This window comes from Notothenia coriiceps, unplaced genomic scaffold, assembly GCF_000735185.1.
Source record: "Notothenia coriiceps isolate Sejong01 unplaced genomic scaffold, NC01 NC01_scaffold00006483, whole genome shotgun sequence".
Classification (NCBI taxonomy): domain Eukaryota; kingdom Metazoa; phylum Chordata; class Actinopteri; order Perciformes; family Nototheniidae; genus Notothenia; species Notothenia coriiceps.
Window position 1 is genome coordinate 623 of NW_011339184.1, and position 14,329 is coordinate 14,951.

The 14,329-nt window shown below is 40.8% G+C and overlaps 2 protein-coding genes and 2 non-coding genes across 7 annotated transcripts; 2 read left to right on the forward strand and 2 right to left on the reverse strand.

The window, feature by feature from the left end:
* Positions 1 to 215: 215 nt before the first annotated feature.
* Positions 216 to 10,853, reverse strand: daglb (diacylglycerol lipase, beta). 2 transcript variants are annotated; one of them, XM_010769109.1, is made up of 14 exons: positions 10,103 to 10,853; positions 9,848 to 9,999; positions 9,175 to 9,349; positions 7,930 to 8,197; positions 6,152 to 6,274; positions 5,909 to 6,036; positions 4,939 to 5,065; positions 4,719 to 4,802; positions 3,918 to 3,995; positions 3,219 to 3,299; positions 2,904 to 3,031; positions 2,467 to 2,535; positions 617 to 689; positions 216 to 531 (listed from the first exon to the last, which is right to left on the reverse strand). In XM_010769109.1, the coding sequence occupies exons 1-14, from the start codon at positions 10,195 to 10,197 to the stop codon at positions 256 to 258; spliced, it is 1,857 nt and encodes a 618-aa protein (XP_010767411.1). In that variant the 5' UTR covers positions 10,198 to 10,853; the 3' UTR covers positions 216 to 255. The 2 variants fall into 2 exon arrangements, with proteins under 2 accessions (XP_010767411.1, XP_010767412.1); XM_010769110.1 differs by lacking the exons at positions 216 to 531; positions 617 to 689 and adding an exon at positions 1,620 to 1,799.
* Positions 10,854 to 11,383: 530 nt separating this feature from the next.
* trnaq-cug (transfer RNA glutamine (anticodon CUG)) lies at positions 11,384 to 11,455 on the forward strand. Its single transcript has one exon. It is a non-coding gene; the product is annotated as a tRNA-Gln (tRNA).
* Positions 11,410 to 13,225, forward strand: mrpl58 (mitochondrial ribosomal protein L58). Of its 3 annotated transcripts, none has more exons than XM_010769111.1 (6): positions 11,410 to 11,837; positions 11,999 to 12,023; positions 12,109 to 12,168; positions 12,296 to 12,378; positions 12,628 to 12,797; positions 12,889 to 13,120. In XM_010769111.1, the coding sequence occupies exons 1-6, from the start codon at positions 11,673 to 11,675 to the stop codon at positions 12,971 to 12,973; spliced, it is 588 nt and encodes a 195-aa protein (XP_010767413.1). In that variant the 5' UTR covers positions 11,410 to 11,672; the 3' UTR covers positions 12,974 to 13,120. The 3 variants fall into 3 exon arrangements, 1 of the variants encoding a protein (XP_010767413.1); XR_798131.1 differs by having other exon boundaries at positions 11,496 to 11,854; positions 12,889 to 13,225; XR_798132.1 differs by having other exon boundaries at positions 11,665 to 11,854; positions 11,999 to 12,019.
* Positions 13,226 to 13,775: 550 nt separating this feature from the next.
* Positions 13,776 to 13,847, reverse strand: trnam-cau (transfer RNA methionine (anticodon CAU)). The gene has a single exon. It is a non-coding gene; the product is annotated as a tRNA-Met (tRNA).
* Between the last annotated feature and the right edge of the window lie 482 nt (positions 13,848 to 14,329).

The window sequence follows — 14,329 nt, forward strand, 5'->3', positions numbered from 1 at the left end:
TCAATTGAATGGCGGTAAATACAAATTCTGTAGTTTTTGCCAATCCGATGAGAATTTTTGGAAAACCGTGGATTTTTGGATCTTCAAAGAGCCCGATTACGATGGCCAATCAGGCAAAAAATTACTATTACTAATTACTATTTAAAAATCCTATGCGCTCCTTCTAAAGAGAACCAGTTAACTTTAGGGGTTGGCCTACAAAAAGATGTCATCCCTGCACCACTCTGCTTAGGTTAGATCTGGGGAAGTCAGAGATTACAAATATTTGTAGACAAACCTCCGTGACGGCCCATCTTCTGTGATGTACAGAATGCGTCCAGGCAGGAAGAGAGGTAAGTGGGTAGCAGTATGAGCAGGGGACTCGTCCGACGCCAGGCTCTGATAGGATGATGAGTGGCGAATCATCAGTGACTCCTCCCCCAACAGAGGCTGGCTAAGCTCCTCCTCCCTCCTGTTGTCCATCTCAGTGGGGAAGTCATCAGGGTCTCCTCCAAAGACCTCGTACCAACACCCCTGCAGCAGGATGCGGTACTGAAACACACAGAAAAGATGTTAAAAGACTGACCTGACCTACGAGACATTTAGCACTCAATTCATGGCTTTGAATGGTTCTTACCTTGGGCTTATTGCAGTTTGAAACTACTTTAAGAATCTTTCTCTTCAGGTCCTCCATATTGGGAAGGCTCAATCTGTACAAAAAGAACAATGATTAAAAAAGAATGGGAATATTGCAAAGGAAAAACAGTATCAACAACTAGAACTACCGCCTTATGCATGTATGTCTCAATTATTACATTACATTGAATTTAGCTGACGCTTTTATTCAAAGCGACTTACAATAAGTACATTCGAGCAGGAAGATACAACCTTGAAGAAAACAGAATCATATAAGTACATCAGGTTTCATAGAGCCAAACATTTCAAGTGCTACTCAACTGGCTTTAGATAAGCCAGTCCTTTATTAGTATATAAGTGCTTTGTTAGATAATTATATCGCTCGAAGTGGAGTCGAAAGAGATGAGTTTTCAGTCTGTGCCGGAAGATGTGTAAGCTTTCTGCTGTCCTGATGTCAATGGGGAGCTCATTCCACCATTTTGGAGCCAGGATAGCAAACCCACGTGTTTTTGCTGATGGGAACTTGGGTCCCCCTCGCAGTGCGGGTGCAGCGAGCTGTTTGGCTGATGCAGAGCGAAGTGCACGCGCTGGGGTGTACAGTTTAACCATGTCCTGGATGTAGGAAGGGCCAGATCCATTCACAGCATGGTACGCAAGTGCTATTGTCTTGAAGAGGATTCTAGCAGTTACTGGGAGCCAGTGAAGGGAGCGGAGGAGCGGCGTGGTGTGGGAGCATTTAGGAAGGTTGAAGACCAGACGAGCCGCTGCATTCTGGATGAGCTGCAGAGGTCTGATGGCACAGGTAGACCAGCCAGGAGGGAGTTGCAGTAGTCTAGGCGTGAGATGACGAGAGCCTGGACCAGAACCTGCGTTGTTTTCTGGGTCAGCTGGGGACGTATCCTCCTGATGTTGTAAAGCGTGTATCTGCAGCAGCGGGTTTTAGCAGCAATGTTTGCAGTGAAGGACAGTTTGTTATCTAGGGTCACACACAGATTCCTTGCAGTCTGAGTCGGGGAAACGATAGAGGTGCCGATGTTGATTGTTAGGTCAAGAGTGGGACAATCTTTTCCCGGAAGGAAAGGAAGCAGCTCAGTCTTTGTCAAGGTTTAGCTTGAGTGGGTGAGCAGACATCCACTGAGAGATGTCAGCTAGGCAAGCAGAGATGTGTGCGACGATCTGGGTCTCTGAGCGGGGAAAGGACAGAATTAATTGGGTGTCGTCAGCAGTGATATGAAAAACCATGCAGGCTAATGACTGATCCGAGCGAGTTTGTGTACAAGGAGAAGAGGAGGGGACCGAGAACAGAGCCCTGAGGGACCCCTGTAGTTAATTGACAAGGGTCGGACTCAGACCCAATTATCACATCAATGATTGAGTTATGGTTGAGAATGTGTTTGTTTTTATGGCCAAAGAGATATTGACTTTTGACAAGTTCTATCTAATCAGTTTATCGTTATGTACAAGTGGATTTTGTGCCAAAATAAAATAAATTCCATCCAGGAGTTTCTGAGAATGGTCCAGAAGAACAGACAAACATAGAACATTTATTTTAAATAAGTAGCATGTAAGTTGCTCTGTGCCTCTAACAACAGGGCAGAGCCACTCTGTGACACAGTGCTCTATAATAGTCATCACCACACATTCAAATTGGCTTTTGGAAAACAAGTGTCTGCAGTGCTGCTGACACACAAACATATATTTACCTTCAGGGATCCACTGGAAATAATGTCTAAACCAAACAGCTACAACGATCTAACCAGTATCAAAATATATGTTTTATATGTTATAAATGAAACTTTGATTAAACAATATGTTCTTAAGGCTAAGAAGTAAATAATAGCCATTAGTTACCTGGGAACCAGATCCTTTCCCAGCACAACGGACACCACAAAGTCCTTGGAGTAATCAGCTAAGGCTTTGCTGCATACATAGAAACACAGAACAGAAAAAGCATTACATTAGTAACATTTTTAACAGCTGAGTGTTCTCTATGTGACAAACAGCCATATCTAAGTCAGACCAATACAACCAAAGTCAAAAAACAAGGACTGAAACTTCACTGATAGTTTAAAAGTTAAAACTTTTCACATCAATCATGTGATCATTCTTTTATCTATATAATACATGTCAAGGGAAAAAAAGACATCATAATCTTCTTTTATAAGAAATATGTAACTAATGACTCAGAATTGAGTAACCCTTCAAAGCCAGGGGACCATCCCAGTTTTATGGGCTGTCATCTGTTTGCCAAACTGTTGCTGCCATGGTTACTGAATAGTTTTCCTTACCTTAGCAGGCCCCCTGGTGGAGAGAATGAGTAGCACTGCAGGGTGGGGAAGGAATTGCGCAAGAGGATAGCCAGCAGAGACGCTGTGCCAGCACCCAGACTGTGACCTGTGATGACCAGCTTGTACTCCTACAAGGAGAAAGGAAACACTTATAGGATTACAATAAATGGAATGGATATGGAGAACTGTGTAGAAATCAATGTTGTTTTTCTTAAAAATGAAATCTCATTCCCTCCAGATACGATTGGCAGAAGGGAAAGTAATGATGCATTCTGTGGCTGAAATGTAGCTCCCAAACTGAAATCCCCTTCTTACCGGTGCTATGGTGAAAGCCTGGTTTAGGATGCCATCGTTGACCAGCTTCTTGTAGATGTAGCCTGCCGCTTGACACATGCCCTGCAGGGAACACAGCAGCATTAATCTCTACTGAACTGAATAAATGAAACCTTTAGTGCTTCTAGGAGAATTCGATTTGCAAAAAGAGCATACAATTATATAAAAATAACAGTAACAACCATGCATGACAACGTATTATACTACAGCATACTAGCATCCTTTGGGAAATCAATGAAGACCCAAGTGCAAATTTAAGATCAGAGCTAAATGCTGAATACTGTGTGGGACAAAGATCTTGTGGTCCCTTTTAGTCTGCATTTATACCCTGGATGGAGTTCTTATAAATAATGCTAGCACAGTTCTGTCAACATTAAGGCTTCTAGGTTTCCCTAAGACACGTGGTTGAGCCTTGGCAAACCTAGCATTGGTGATAGCGTTGCATCTCAGTTTGCTTTCAACAATAGTGCCTAATACTTTAAAATGTTCTCGTACATAATTAAAGGGGACAGAAGATTTACTGCTAAAACCAAATTATAATTTCTTAATTTATTTTTCATTTAAAATCTATTATCAGTCATCAGAACATCAGTACTAAAAGTGGGTAATCTCAACTCTGTCAGTTTGTGTTTAAAACACATTAAAAGCTTTTGAAAGGTGGCGTGTTTAAATGTCGTTCACCTTGTGAGCGTAGCAGGATCCCAGCACTCCCTCTATAGGCAGGTTCTCACATTCAGCAGACAGGTCTGTCAGCACATCCTGCAGGACAGACAGAGTGAAATGAGCAAGATATTGGTCTCAGACCCCATGCTAAAGGCATCATTCAATGTTGAAGACTCTGGGAAAGGAATTAAATGCTTGATTTAAAGCTTTATTAAGAATGAATGTTTAAGTCTTGTGGACGAACACAAGCAGAGAGACTATAATATTCCCCAACCAAATCATCACAATAATTCTGTCTCTGACTTCCAATGTGAAGGTGTGTAGACATGTGTTAACACTCTCATACAAGTGTGTCATCTGGTTTTATTTTTTAGAGGAACTATTACATGCCATCAAAAATAGACCAACTATCACCTACAGTATATGTAGCTGTGGCCTTTAACACTCCTCTATCACCTACAACACCATCTGGGGTACAAATGAGGAAGTCATTCTGTAAATTAACGGGAAATGGGAGGGTAAAAAACAAAACAAAAATCGCATTACTTTATTCATGTACACACATGGACAGAAACTAGTTCATTGTTCGGCATGTCATATTTAATGTAGTAGATTATATTATTTGCAAATTTTAAATAACAAATTGAAAAGGAGAAAATGAAAACCAACCAGGACCAACACTATGTGTGTAACAGGAAACACAAGAATGAAACCGGGAGAAATAACAATCTAATATATTAGCAAGCAGCTGAACCACTAATGATTTTTTCTTTGTCTATAATTGACCAACATATGTAGGATTTGGGAGTCCAAACTCACCTTCAGAGACAGAGTTCCTCTGACAGCCACCAGAACAGCCTCTCTCTTGTGATCCAGGGCTACATAAAAAGGGATCTCATAGATCTGCAACAAAGACAATTCAGATGACGTTACATCGCTGAGACTGTTGGATAGGAGTTGATGACCTAAAACAATCCATCTGAGGGAAACTATGAACACACAGGAGTATGTCTGACAGGGGAACATGTGAGATCTGTACCTGGTTGTGGAAGCTGACGTAGATGAAGTCTCTGTACTGTAGACCTGTGCTCTGCAGGATGGAGGAGAAGTGGCAGCCGAGGTGGTCTCCTCCAACAATGTCATACTCAGCCTCACGGCTTCTACAGCTGATCACACACACACACACACACACACACACACACACACACACACACACACACACACACACACACACACACACACACACACACACACACACTTTTAATCTCAATGTGGTCAAAAGATATAGGTCTTTTCTCTGACTCTGAAATCTAGAGGTCAACACCTAGGAGAATATTGGGCTTTAGATTTCAGTTCCTTTTTTTTCTCTATCATCAGAATAGTGTAAGGACTTTAGAACTATATTTTCATTGATGTATAGCTTCTGCTTTAATGAAGGAAAGCAGCAATGAGGTGAGGCAGTCATAAAATACCAGCATCGTTAAATATAGATAAGATTGTCTTTCAAATTATTAAATATTTAAACTTTCCGCCGTACTCTGCAATGGAATTTACAACCTGAAGTTAGGTAGCCCACTAAGCTGAGGAAAAAACAAGAGGGAACAGGAAGCTTTTGCATTTGTATGCAACACCCCAAAGATCAGTGCTTGGAATACTTCCATGATATTACAAGAAGCTATATGCTATAAAGAGTAATCACATTTTTTGATATATCCATTATTTTTAAACAATGAAACATCACCATGGCAAATTATATTAACGCGTGTTCTGCTGTCTTGCCATTGCATCACACTGATTGGATGTTTTCTTTCAGCATTACAATCATTCCTTTGAATCTACTTCTTCTTTCTTTTGCACCAGCATGCAAGTACAGTAGCCCAGAGAGGAACAAACCAACTCTGAGTCTGAAGGCCTGACAGCGACACAATTGTCCTTTAACCTCACCTGGCTACCCATGTGACTTCTCTGACAGGTCCCACTGACTCCGATAAGTAAAGTCTCAATCTTACCAGTCTCCACTGAGTTTGCAGGGCCCGGTGAGGGGATTGGAGTAAATGTACATGGGCCAGCCATAGGCAGCAGCAGCAAACTGCATACAGTGAGCTGCTTTCTCCAGCTCTGTCTCCAAATCCTCTCCCTATGAAGAATAAACGATCGTCAATAAGAACATTATTTTAAAAGACTTGCATGACTGAAACAAATAGTGTGTCCTGCTCCTTGTGCTACTGTGACGACACGAGGGTCAGACTTACGATGGGAGACGAGGGGCTGTGATCCACCATGATGTCTGGGTCTCTGCTCTGCTCCATCTTATCCTGCTCCTGGTGCAGCAGAGCCAGACCAGCTGCGATGTCACTGGGGACCAGGTCTGTGTCCTGTCACACACACACACACACACACACACACACACACACACACACACACACACACACACACACACACACACACACACACACACACACACACATCTCACTATTGGTTTTGTAGCTACATCACACCATAGCCAGCTTTAGTCTTTCTTGTGGTATTCTAATATGTCATCTGACTTGACGCAGTTTGCCTCAAACCCTCTAACTTCCAGGGGCCACATTCATAAAGCTTATAGTAAAAAGAGTTGCTCCAAATTATTAAATGTTGAGAAAATGATACATATTAGGGAGGGAGGCTGTGGCTCAGTGGGTAGTGTGCTGGACTTCAAATCAGGGGGTCGCAAGTTCGAGTCCCACTGCAGTCAGCATGTCGTTGTGTTCCTGGGCAAGACACTTCACCCCAAATAGCTCCTGTGGGGATTGTCCACAGTACGGAATGTATGTAAGTTGCTTTGGATAAAAGCGTCTAACAAATTACATGCAATATTACCAGGTTTTCTAAGGATTTTCCCTTTGAGTTAAGACAACATCCTGGTTAAGGTATTCACAAAGCATCTTAAGAGAGCTCCGGTTTAGAACTATTAGGACTAGGGAGGAGGGCTTTGAAGAGGCTTAAGAGTTTCTTAAAGGAGACCTATCATGCTATATTTGAATAATATATAGTAATAATATAATAATAATAATATAATAATATAATATATAAGGTATATTTATACATTTTCTTTTTCAAAATACCAAAGAGATCATGCATTTTAGCCATGCCTCATTTTGCTCTATTTTCCTCTCCTCCACCTGTTTTGCATGCGCTGCAGCGGACCACGCCCCGCCTCGCACAGGGAGGGGCCGCAGCTTTACGAGCGTAATGTTACCATGCTGTTACCATGCTGTTACCATGCCACGGCAACCTCTCATTCCCCTGATAGGTGGATAGTTGCCCATATAGGCGGAGCTCCTCGTTCTTGACGTCAGACTATTTTCAAATCTGGATCAGTCTGTATCAGATCCGTTCCAGCCCCGTTTTTAGAGATTTGGGTATGGAGGAAAAGAGAGAGGGTTGTGTTTTCTGACACTGGGTGAGTTCGCTGACACACCAGGGACACATATTCATGTATAAAAGACGTACAAAAGTGCATTTTGCATGATAGGTCCCCTTTAAGCAGAAGAGAAAAGACATGTTTGCTGGTTTATGGGAGATGTGCATGCCAACCAATGCCGCTAGCTATATAGATTGGTCACAAACACAGCATTGATGAAAGCAAAGCAGGTTTTCTGCTGCTAACTGATTAAGTATTCAAAGTACCAGCATGGCTTAGGAAAGATATAAATGTGAGGGGGGGTGCTAGTGAATTAATTTAAAAAACAAAAGAAAAGGTTTGAGAAACACTGCGCTAGTGGATTGTCAAAGAAAAAAATGTCTATGCAAACGTTATTATTAATAATAATTTTTTTAAAAAAATTAAAAAATCAATCAATTTTTTTTTATAATACTTTTTTAAAATTTTCCATTTTTATTTTGTAATCATCTCACGACCCCCACTTGGGGTCTCGCGACCCCCACTTTGGGAACCCCTGTCTTAGAGTATACTCAATATGTTTTTACATGTGAACCCAGATTTGAAGACGAGGACAAGGACAGACAAGAGGGAGAAGCTGTGTCTTACGGAGAAGAACCCCCCGACGAGCTGTGCGATGCTGGAGAAGGCCGCCCGGTGGCTCTCGTCCTGCGGCAGGCAGCAGCAGAGCAGCCTCAGCCGGCTCTCCCACACCTTGACGGCCAAGGAGCGAGCGGTGGACAGGAACTGCGTGCCCTCGGTGCTCTGCTGGTCTCTGACTCCCAGAGGCTCCATGGCAGAGTGCTGAGGATGGGGGTTTCCCAGCGGGTCAAACACAAACACAACGCCCAACCCGGTGAACAGCAGGATGATCCAGCTGTGACACAGGAAATAAAGTTCATACAGGTTATTAAAGTATAGGCAAGAACATTTCAAGCACTTTCAAGATACCTTAACCAAATCCCTTATCATCACATCTATTTTGCAACTTTAAATGTGGCTGAGAAAATTAAGGTAACATAATAAATGTACACACAGCCATCAATGTATGTTGTAACTTTTTGTACTATTCAAAAATTGTGTGCAAAGGATCAAATACCAAAGTTCCCTCCATTGGGGGTTTCTCTACCACACACTCCCCCCCCGATTATTTAATGTCTAGCTAGCTCCAACCCGCTCCATGTCTGGTGTGAGGTGCAAGGAAATTACAAACCAATATGTCAACAGGTTTTATTTGAAATATTAAAAGATGTTTGCTTTACATGAGTGTCGATGAAACACCAGATTATGTTGAAATTGTTCAAGGAGTATATTCGGAGTTAAACATATTCTAAAATCATAAAGGTTCAAATAAAATATTATATCAACTGTTTGAGATAATAATTGTTTTGTATTATCTACCATTTATGTTCTTGCTGTTTTGTATAGAGTCATTTTATCATTATTAAGTGTCATTATATATATGTTACATATTTAGTTTGATGCTTTTGTTTTGAAGATAGCTTCAGCTGATTTGGGTGGGGTGATAGCGGTATTTATTGCAGACAGGTGGAGTGGGGATTTGGGCACCGAAAAGGCAAATGTTTTTTACCGTGGGGCACGAATGCCATTTGTATTGTACTTTTATATTGTTTTCAAAGTTTGTTTTGTTTGTTTTTAATATGAGGACAAATCACCGCTGTATCAAGTTCAAAGAACCCTGAAAGAGGCTGAATCAAAACACCTCTGCGAACTATTAAACAATTAATCTTTGAAATCGTAACCCTAAACCAGTGGTTCTCAACTGGTGGGTCGCGACCCACTTTTGGGTCGCGAGGCCTGACCAGTTGAGAACCACTGCTCTAAACCACCTACCTGGCTATCACTGCTGAGATGACAGCCCCCACTGTGGCTGGATCGCAGCCTTTGCTGTCTTCAGACACCCACATGGCTCCCAGACAGGCCCACACCAGCTCAGGGATGTACAGGATCGCACGCAGGTAAATCAGAGCAGGGATGGAGCGCCGTGGGCCAGGGTTTGTAATGGTACCTTGGAAACAATCATAGATATCTGTGTTGTCAACAAAAGGAGATGCATCTGGACTTTGAACATGTCCCTTTTACTGATCTGCAACACAGAGGGATTATGATGTTGCAAAGGGTGACAGTAAACCAATCATCTGTCCCATTAAGGTTTCAACAGGAGGCAGAGGTGGCTCCTTCCTTTATTTCAACAGTTGTACTATCTGACAGTTAAGCCTTTTGCAAGTCTATATCAGTTTAATATCAAGGATGGCTCTTATGTGTGGATTAAAAAGAATGACACTTTTACATTCTTTCCCATCTGATTAATATACTTTTCGTTGTGTAGCGCAGAAACTGTGTGCCAGAAAAAACGTTTTTATCTCAACTCTACTGAATGCAAAACTATGTGAAAGTGTTGAGTTCCTGTGATTTCTGCCACTACAATAATGTTGATCTTGTTTCTGATCTATATAGTTAAAGCTCATTTCATTTTAAGGAGGAAAATAAATACAAATTGATTTACCTTGGGCACTGACATAAACAGTAGCACAAAGTGACAGGATGATGAGCGCCAGCACAACCATGAGTCCAACCAGAAAGGTGTGGAGAACTCCTCCACCGTTACAATCAAAGTTACCCTTGTGATAGGTGAACAGGATCATGGTGCCAATCCACCTAAGGAGAGAAAGAATAGCAGCAGAGAATGAAAGATAGCAGGGTCAATGCATGTTATTATTATTATGTCTGACTACTTCGACGTCAGGAGGAGACAACTTACCAAAGTACACGGACGAACAGCTCAAAGGATCCGGGGAAAACCAGGTCATCGCTGGCGATCCCCCACCGCCGACCAAACACCACCATTCCAGGCATTTTGCAGCTATACAAGGCAAAATATCCCTGTGATGTTAACTGACCTTCTCACCACTCTTTATGTGGGTATGAATCTCTTGAGCAATACAAGTCATGCATGACACACGCTGATCATCAAGCGTTGCCCTTTGTTGTCACATCATAACGTCACTTTCCCATGTTGCTTAACCAGCCAAAAGGAGATATCCGTCAAAAGCTCGCTACAAGCTAACGTTAAGATGAGTATTTGAGCAGATGCCCGCTAACGTTAACAATTGTATCCTAAGTTAACGTCGTCCACTGTAAAATGTTGACGTCGGATACTGTGCTGTGTTTGGCAACCTTACAACATATAGCCCAATGACATTAGATAATGCTAGTAATGCGGTTAAGCGGTTACCGACAGCTAGCAGGATCGTTATCGTTGCGTGACGTTAGCTATCATGCATTAGCTAAAAATACTCTAAAGCTATTACTAGAAAATGATAGCTAGCGTTAATCCCGAATGGCAAACACTACCATTATTTAGCAAGTTATATATCAAGATAATGCCTTATAACTAACGTTCGCAACTAACCACATAATGGTAAGTAAAACGCATCTAAATATAGAAAGATGGTTTGTTTTGAAAAAGGAATACAAGCCATGTCCGTCCGCTGGTGTTACCCTATTGCAACAGAGTTCGCCGCACAATAGTTCCGGGATTTTTTCCTCTCAATATTTAAAGCAGTAGAGACACTTTTTGACCGATGTGGTAGAACACTTTTTTGTTTTTTTTCCAAGTTACTAAATTGATTTCGACAGATCGGCATATTTAATATATCTCCCTAAGCAGTCAGTACCAGAACTGTAAACGTTTGACATTTGTACAATAACATTTGTATATATTTATATTTGTAGCCTAATAAAAATATTCCAAGTAAAAAATGTTTTCCCAATAACTAATAACTGAATAGTAGAACACCGAAAAATATCGAGATAGTTCTAGTAATTACTGTAGCCTACTAGTAACAGTCTTTTCACGTTAGCTTTGCACTTAAGCTTTTTATTCTAAATACTGTGATTAACATAAACTGACTAGTTTGCCTCAAACAACTGTCCTCAAGGTATCGTTCAAAAATAGTCTACTTACGTATATATTTTTGTACAATTAGTCATGAATAAATACCAGTCTTCTTATATATCCCTATGAAAATCCGTCACATGTGGTTCTATGGTGTAATGGTTAGCACTCTGGACTCTGAATCCAGCGATCCGAGTTCAAATCTCGGTAGAACCTAGCTTTATGATTATTTTCTGTTATGAACATACTCCTCAAAAGGTGATGGAAACTACTGTGTGTTTCTAGTTTTATAAATATATACATGTAGTTTCTACTCGGCAGCATGCAATACCTACATGTAAAACTGCACTTTAGCAGCAGTTGGCTCATCCAAGTACATGCATGGCTGCATTGACGAATACCAGTTCACTTGCTGTTATGAAGTCAGTCCAACATGGCGGCGCACATAGCACGACGTTGTTGTTATTTTCTCTGTCGTAGTACAGCAGTTAACACGATTCCACAACATCTAAAACGGAGGGATGTCGTATTAAGAGACATCAACAACACTTTACATTTGCGTGTTGCTTACGGGACTCGAGGAGCAGACACCACAGAGGTTAGTTTAAAAACACTGTAAGTATGAGGAATGACCTCCCAATTCATGAATCTGTTAATGTAGGCTACTGCATGATAGCCTTATGAAGTCTTTAATAGTTCACTGTAATTGTGTTCTGAATGTACACTAAAGCAATACATTTATTTTATTTTATTTGGCAGGATTCCCAAGTGCATATTCCAGTGGGTAAATATACTAATATATTTTCACTCAGCAGAATAAGAAAGTGTTTTTTTCTTTTTGTATTGTTCAACAATTTATTTCTTCTCAGACCGCCTGAAAGTATCCTACAGCAGAAGCAGTGGGCCTGGTGGTCAGAATGTAAATAAAGGTACTCAAAGTTCTACTTAATTATTAAAATATATATGACAAGTGACTCCAGCCACTTAGTACAAGGCCTTGAATCTTGCCTATCATTAACAGTATATTCCTTGGCGTGTTCAAATCTCAATCCACAGTCAGCACAAAGGCTGAGGTCCGATTCCATGTGCTAACAGCAGAGTGGATCCCAGAGGATGTTCGACGGAAAATCTTTGAAACGGTTTGTTTTAAAAGGCTGTGGAGTTGTTGATCGCAGTTCACAGTTTTGCAATCTGTTCTATTACTGTAGTTCACAAATAAACTACATGTTATGCATATTACATTTATACCTAAGTGGAAGTATTTTATCCCAAGGGATCATTACATTGTCAACCAAAAACAGTACAATAATATTTGAATGACCTCTGAAACTCTGGTTTCACCCTGTCACCCTAAACCAACTGAACACATTTTCTGCATCGTGGTACAGAACAAAAACCGCATCAATAAGGCTGGGGAGCTGCTGGTGACCTCAGAGCTGAGCAGGAGTCAGAACAGAAACCTCTCTGATTGCATACAGAAGATTTCTGCCATCATAGCTGAGGCCAGCGAGAAGCCACATGAACCAACAGCAGAGGACGTAGCTCTCAGGGCAGCCAGGTATTACCCAGCAGTAGAGCAAATCAATGTTGATCCACTTTGCTTATATCAGTGTGTAGTGTATGTATTCAATGTAAAATATGTTGTGCAGGTTAGCGAGGCGGGACAAGGAGCGACTCAAAGAGAAGAAGATCCAATCAGCTACCAAGAAGAGCAGACGAGTGGATTTTGACTAACTGTTATATTTCTACCTCGCTATTGTAAATAATGATATGTCTTGTAATACAATAAGGTTGCTAAATTTTTCGTATTAAATGAATGAAGAATTAATGTCCCCGATTTGTGTAGTTCCTGGGCAGATTAAGACTAGAACACAAACAACACTTTGAAATAAATTATTAGACTTTGTGTCTCTGTTTTACATTTACATTTCTTAATGTTTTTATATACCAAACATCTTGGGAAAAACATACAATTCAAAGGCACAGACATATAGCACACATTATATTGATAGCTGTTTTTTTTTACTCTTAAGTCTGTAAGGTTGGCCAGGATATTGTCCATAATTTGGTAATGACTGGATCCACAGGTTGAAGTCATGCTATCCTACATGTGGGTTATATAGCTATACCTCGTTTTGTTACTTGGTGCCTAGCTGTTTGCTATTTCCTTTTAGAGGGATAATTCAGAGCTGGTAGTTGACTTTATTGTGGTCCAATGGTGCCATCTTGTGGCAGTGCTATGTATAGACGTTCAGTTCCTTCCTGTGCTTTTTATTTCGTTTTATTATTTTCTTTACATTACTACTTACATACACAGAAAGGCTACCTTCAAACGAACGTTGAATGTATTCCCGTAGACCTTGTGACGCCGAACTCAGAAATTAAGTTTTTAACTGGGACTTTTCAATTGATACACTATTGAGATAAAACAGCAATCCTCTTTTGTTGTTGGGACGAAAAACTGTTTGAATCTACACTGGGTAGCGGTATGCAGTGCACCATACATTGTTCACAATCCACGAAAAACCGTAAAAGCTAGCAGAGGATGGTTTCGATCCATCGACCTCTGGGTTATGGGCCCAGCACGCTTCCGCTGCGCCACTCTGCTTCCACAGCACCAGTTATACGATCATAACTATAAATATTCACAATGTGTGGTATTATATTTCTTTAATGTATATATTCTTGTGACGATATTTCTATTTAGTGAAAGTATTTTGGTTTGGAACTGCAAAACAAGATATTTAAATATATGCCTTGGACTTGGACATTTCATAAAAATAATAAAAAATTAAGCAGCCTTACGCATAGCCTACATTGATTCTTTAATCGTGTACTTTCTGACAATTCATAGACCAAAATGTTAATGGCGAAATAATCGTAAAATGAATCCCTAATAGTATTTAGTTGCAGCCCTTTGAGTGATTACGCTACAAGCAGCGCCATATAGAGTCTATATGGCGCTGGCTACAAGCATAGACTGTATATATAAAGCAACAAGGCATGGTTTAGTTTTTAGCAGCGCCATATAGGAAGTGTTTCAGTGTAATATCGCCACCCTGTGGCAGCAGTGTGTTATATCTACTGAGT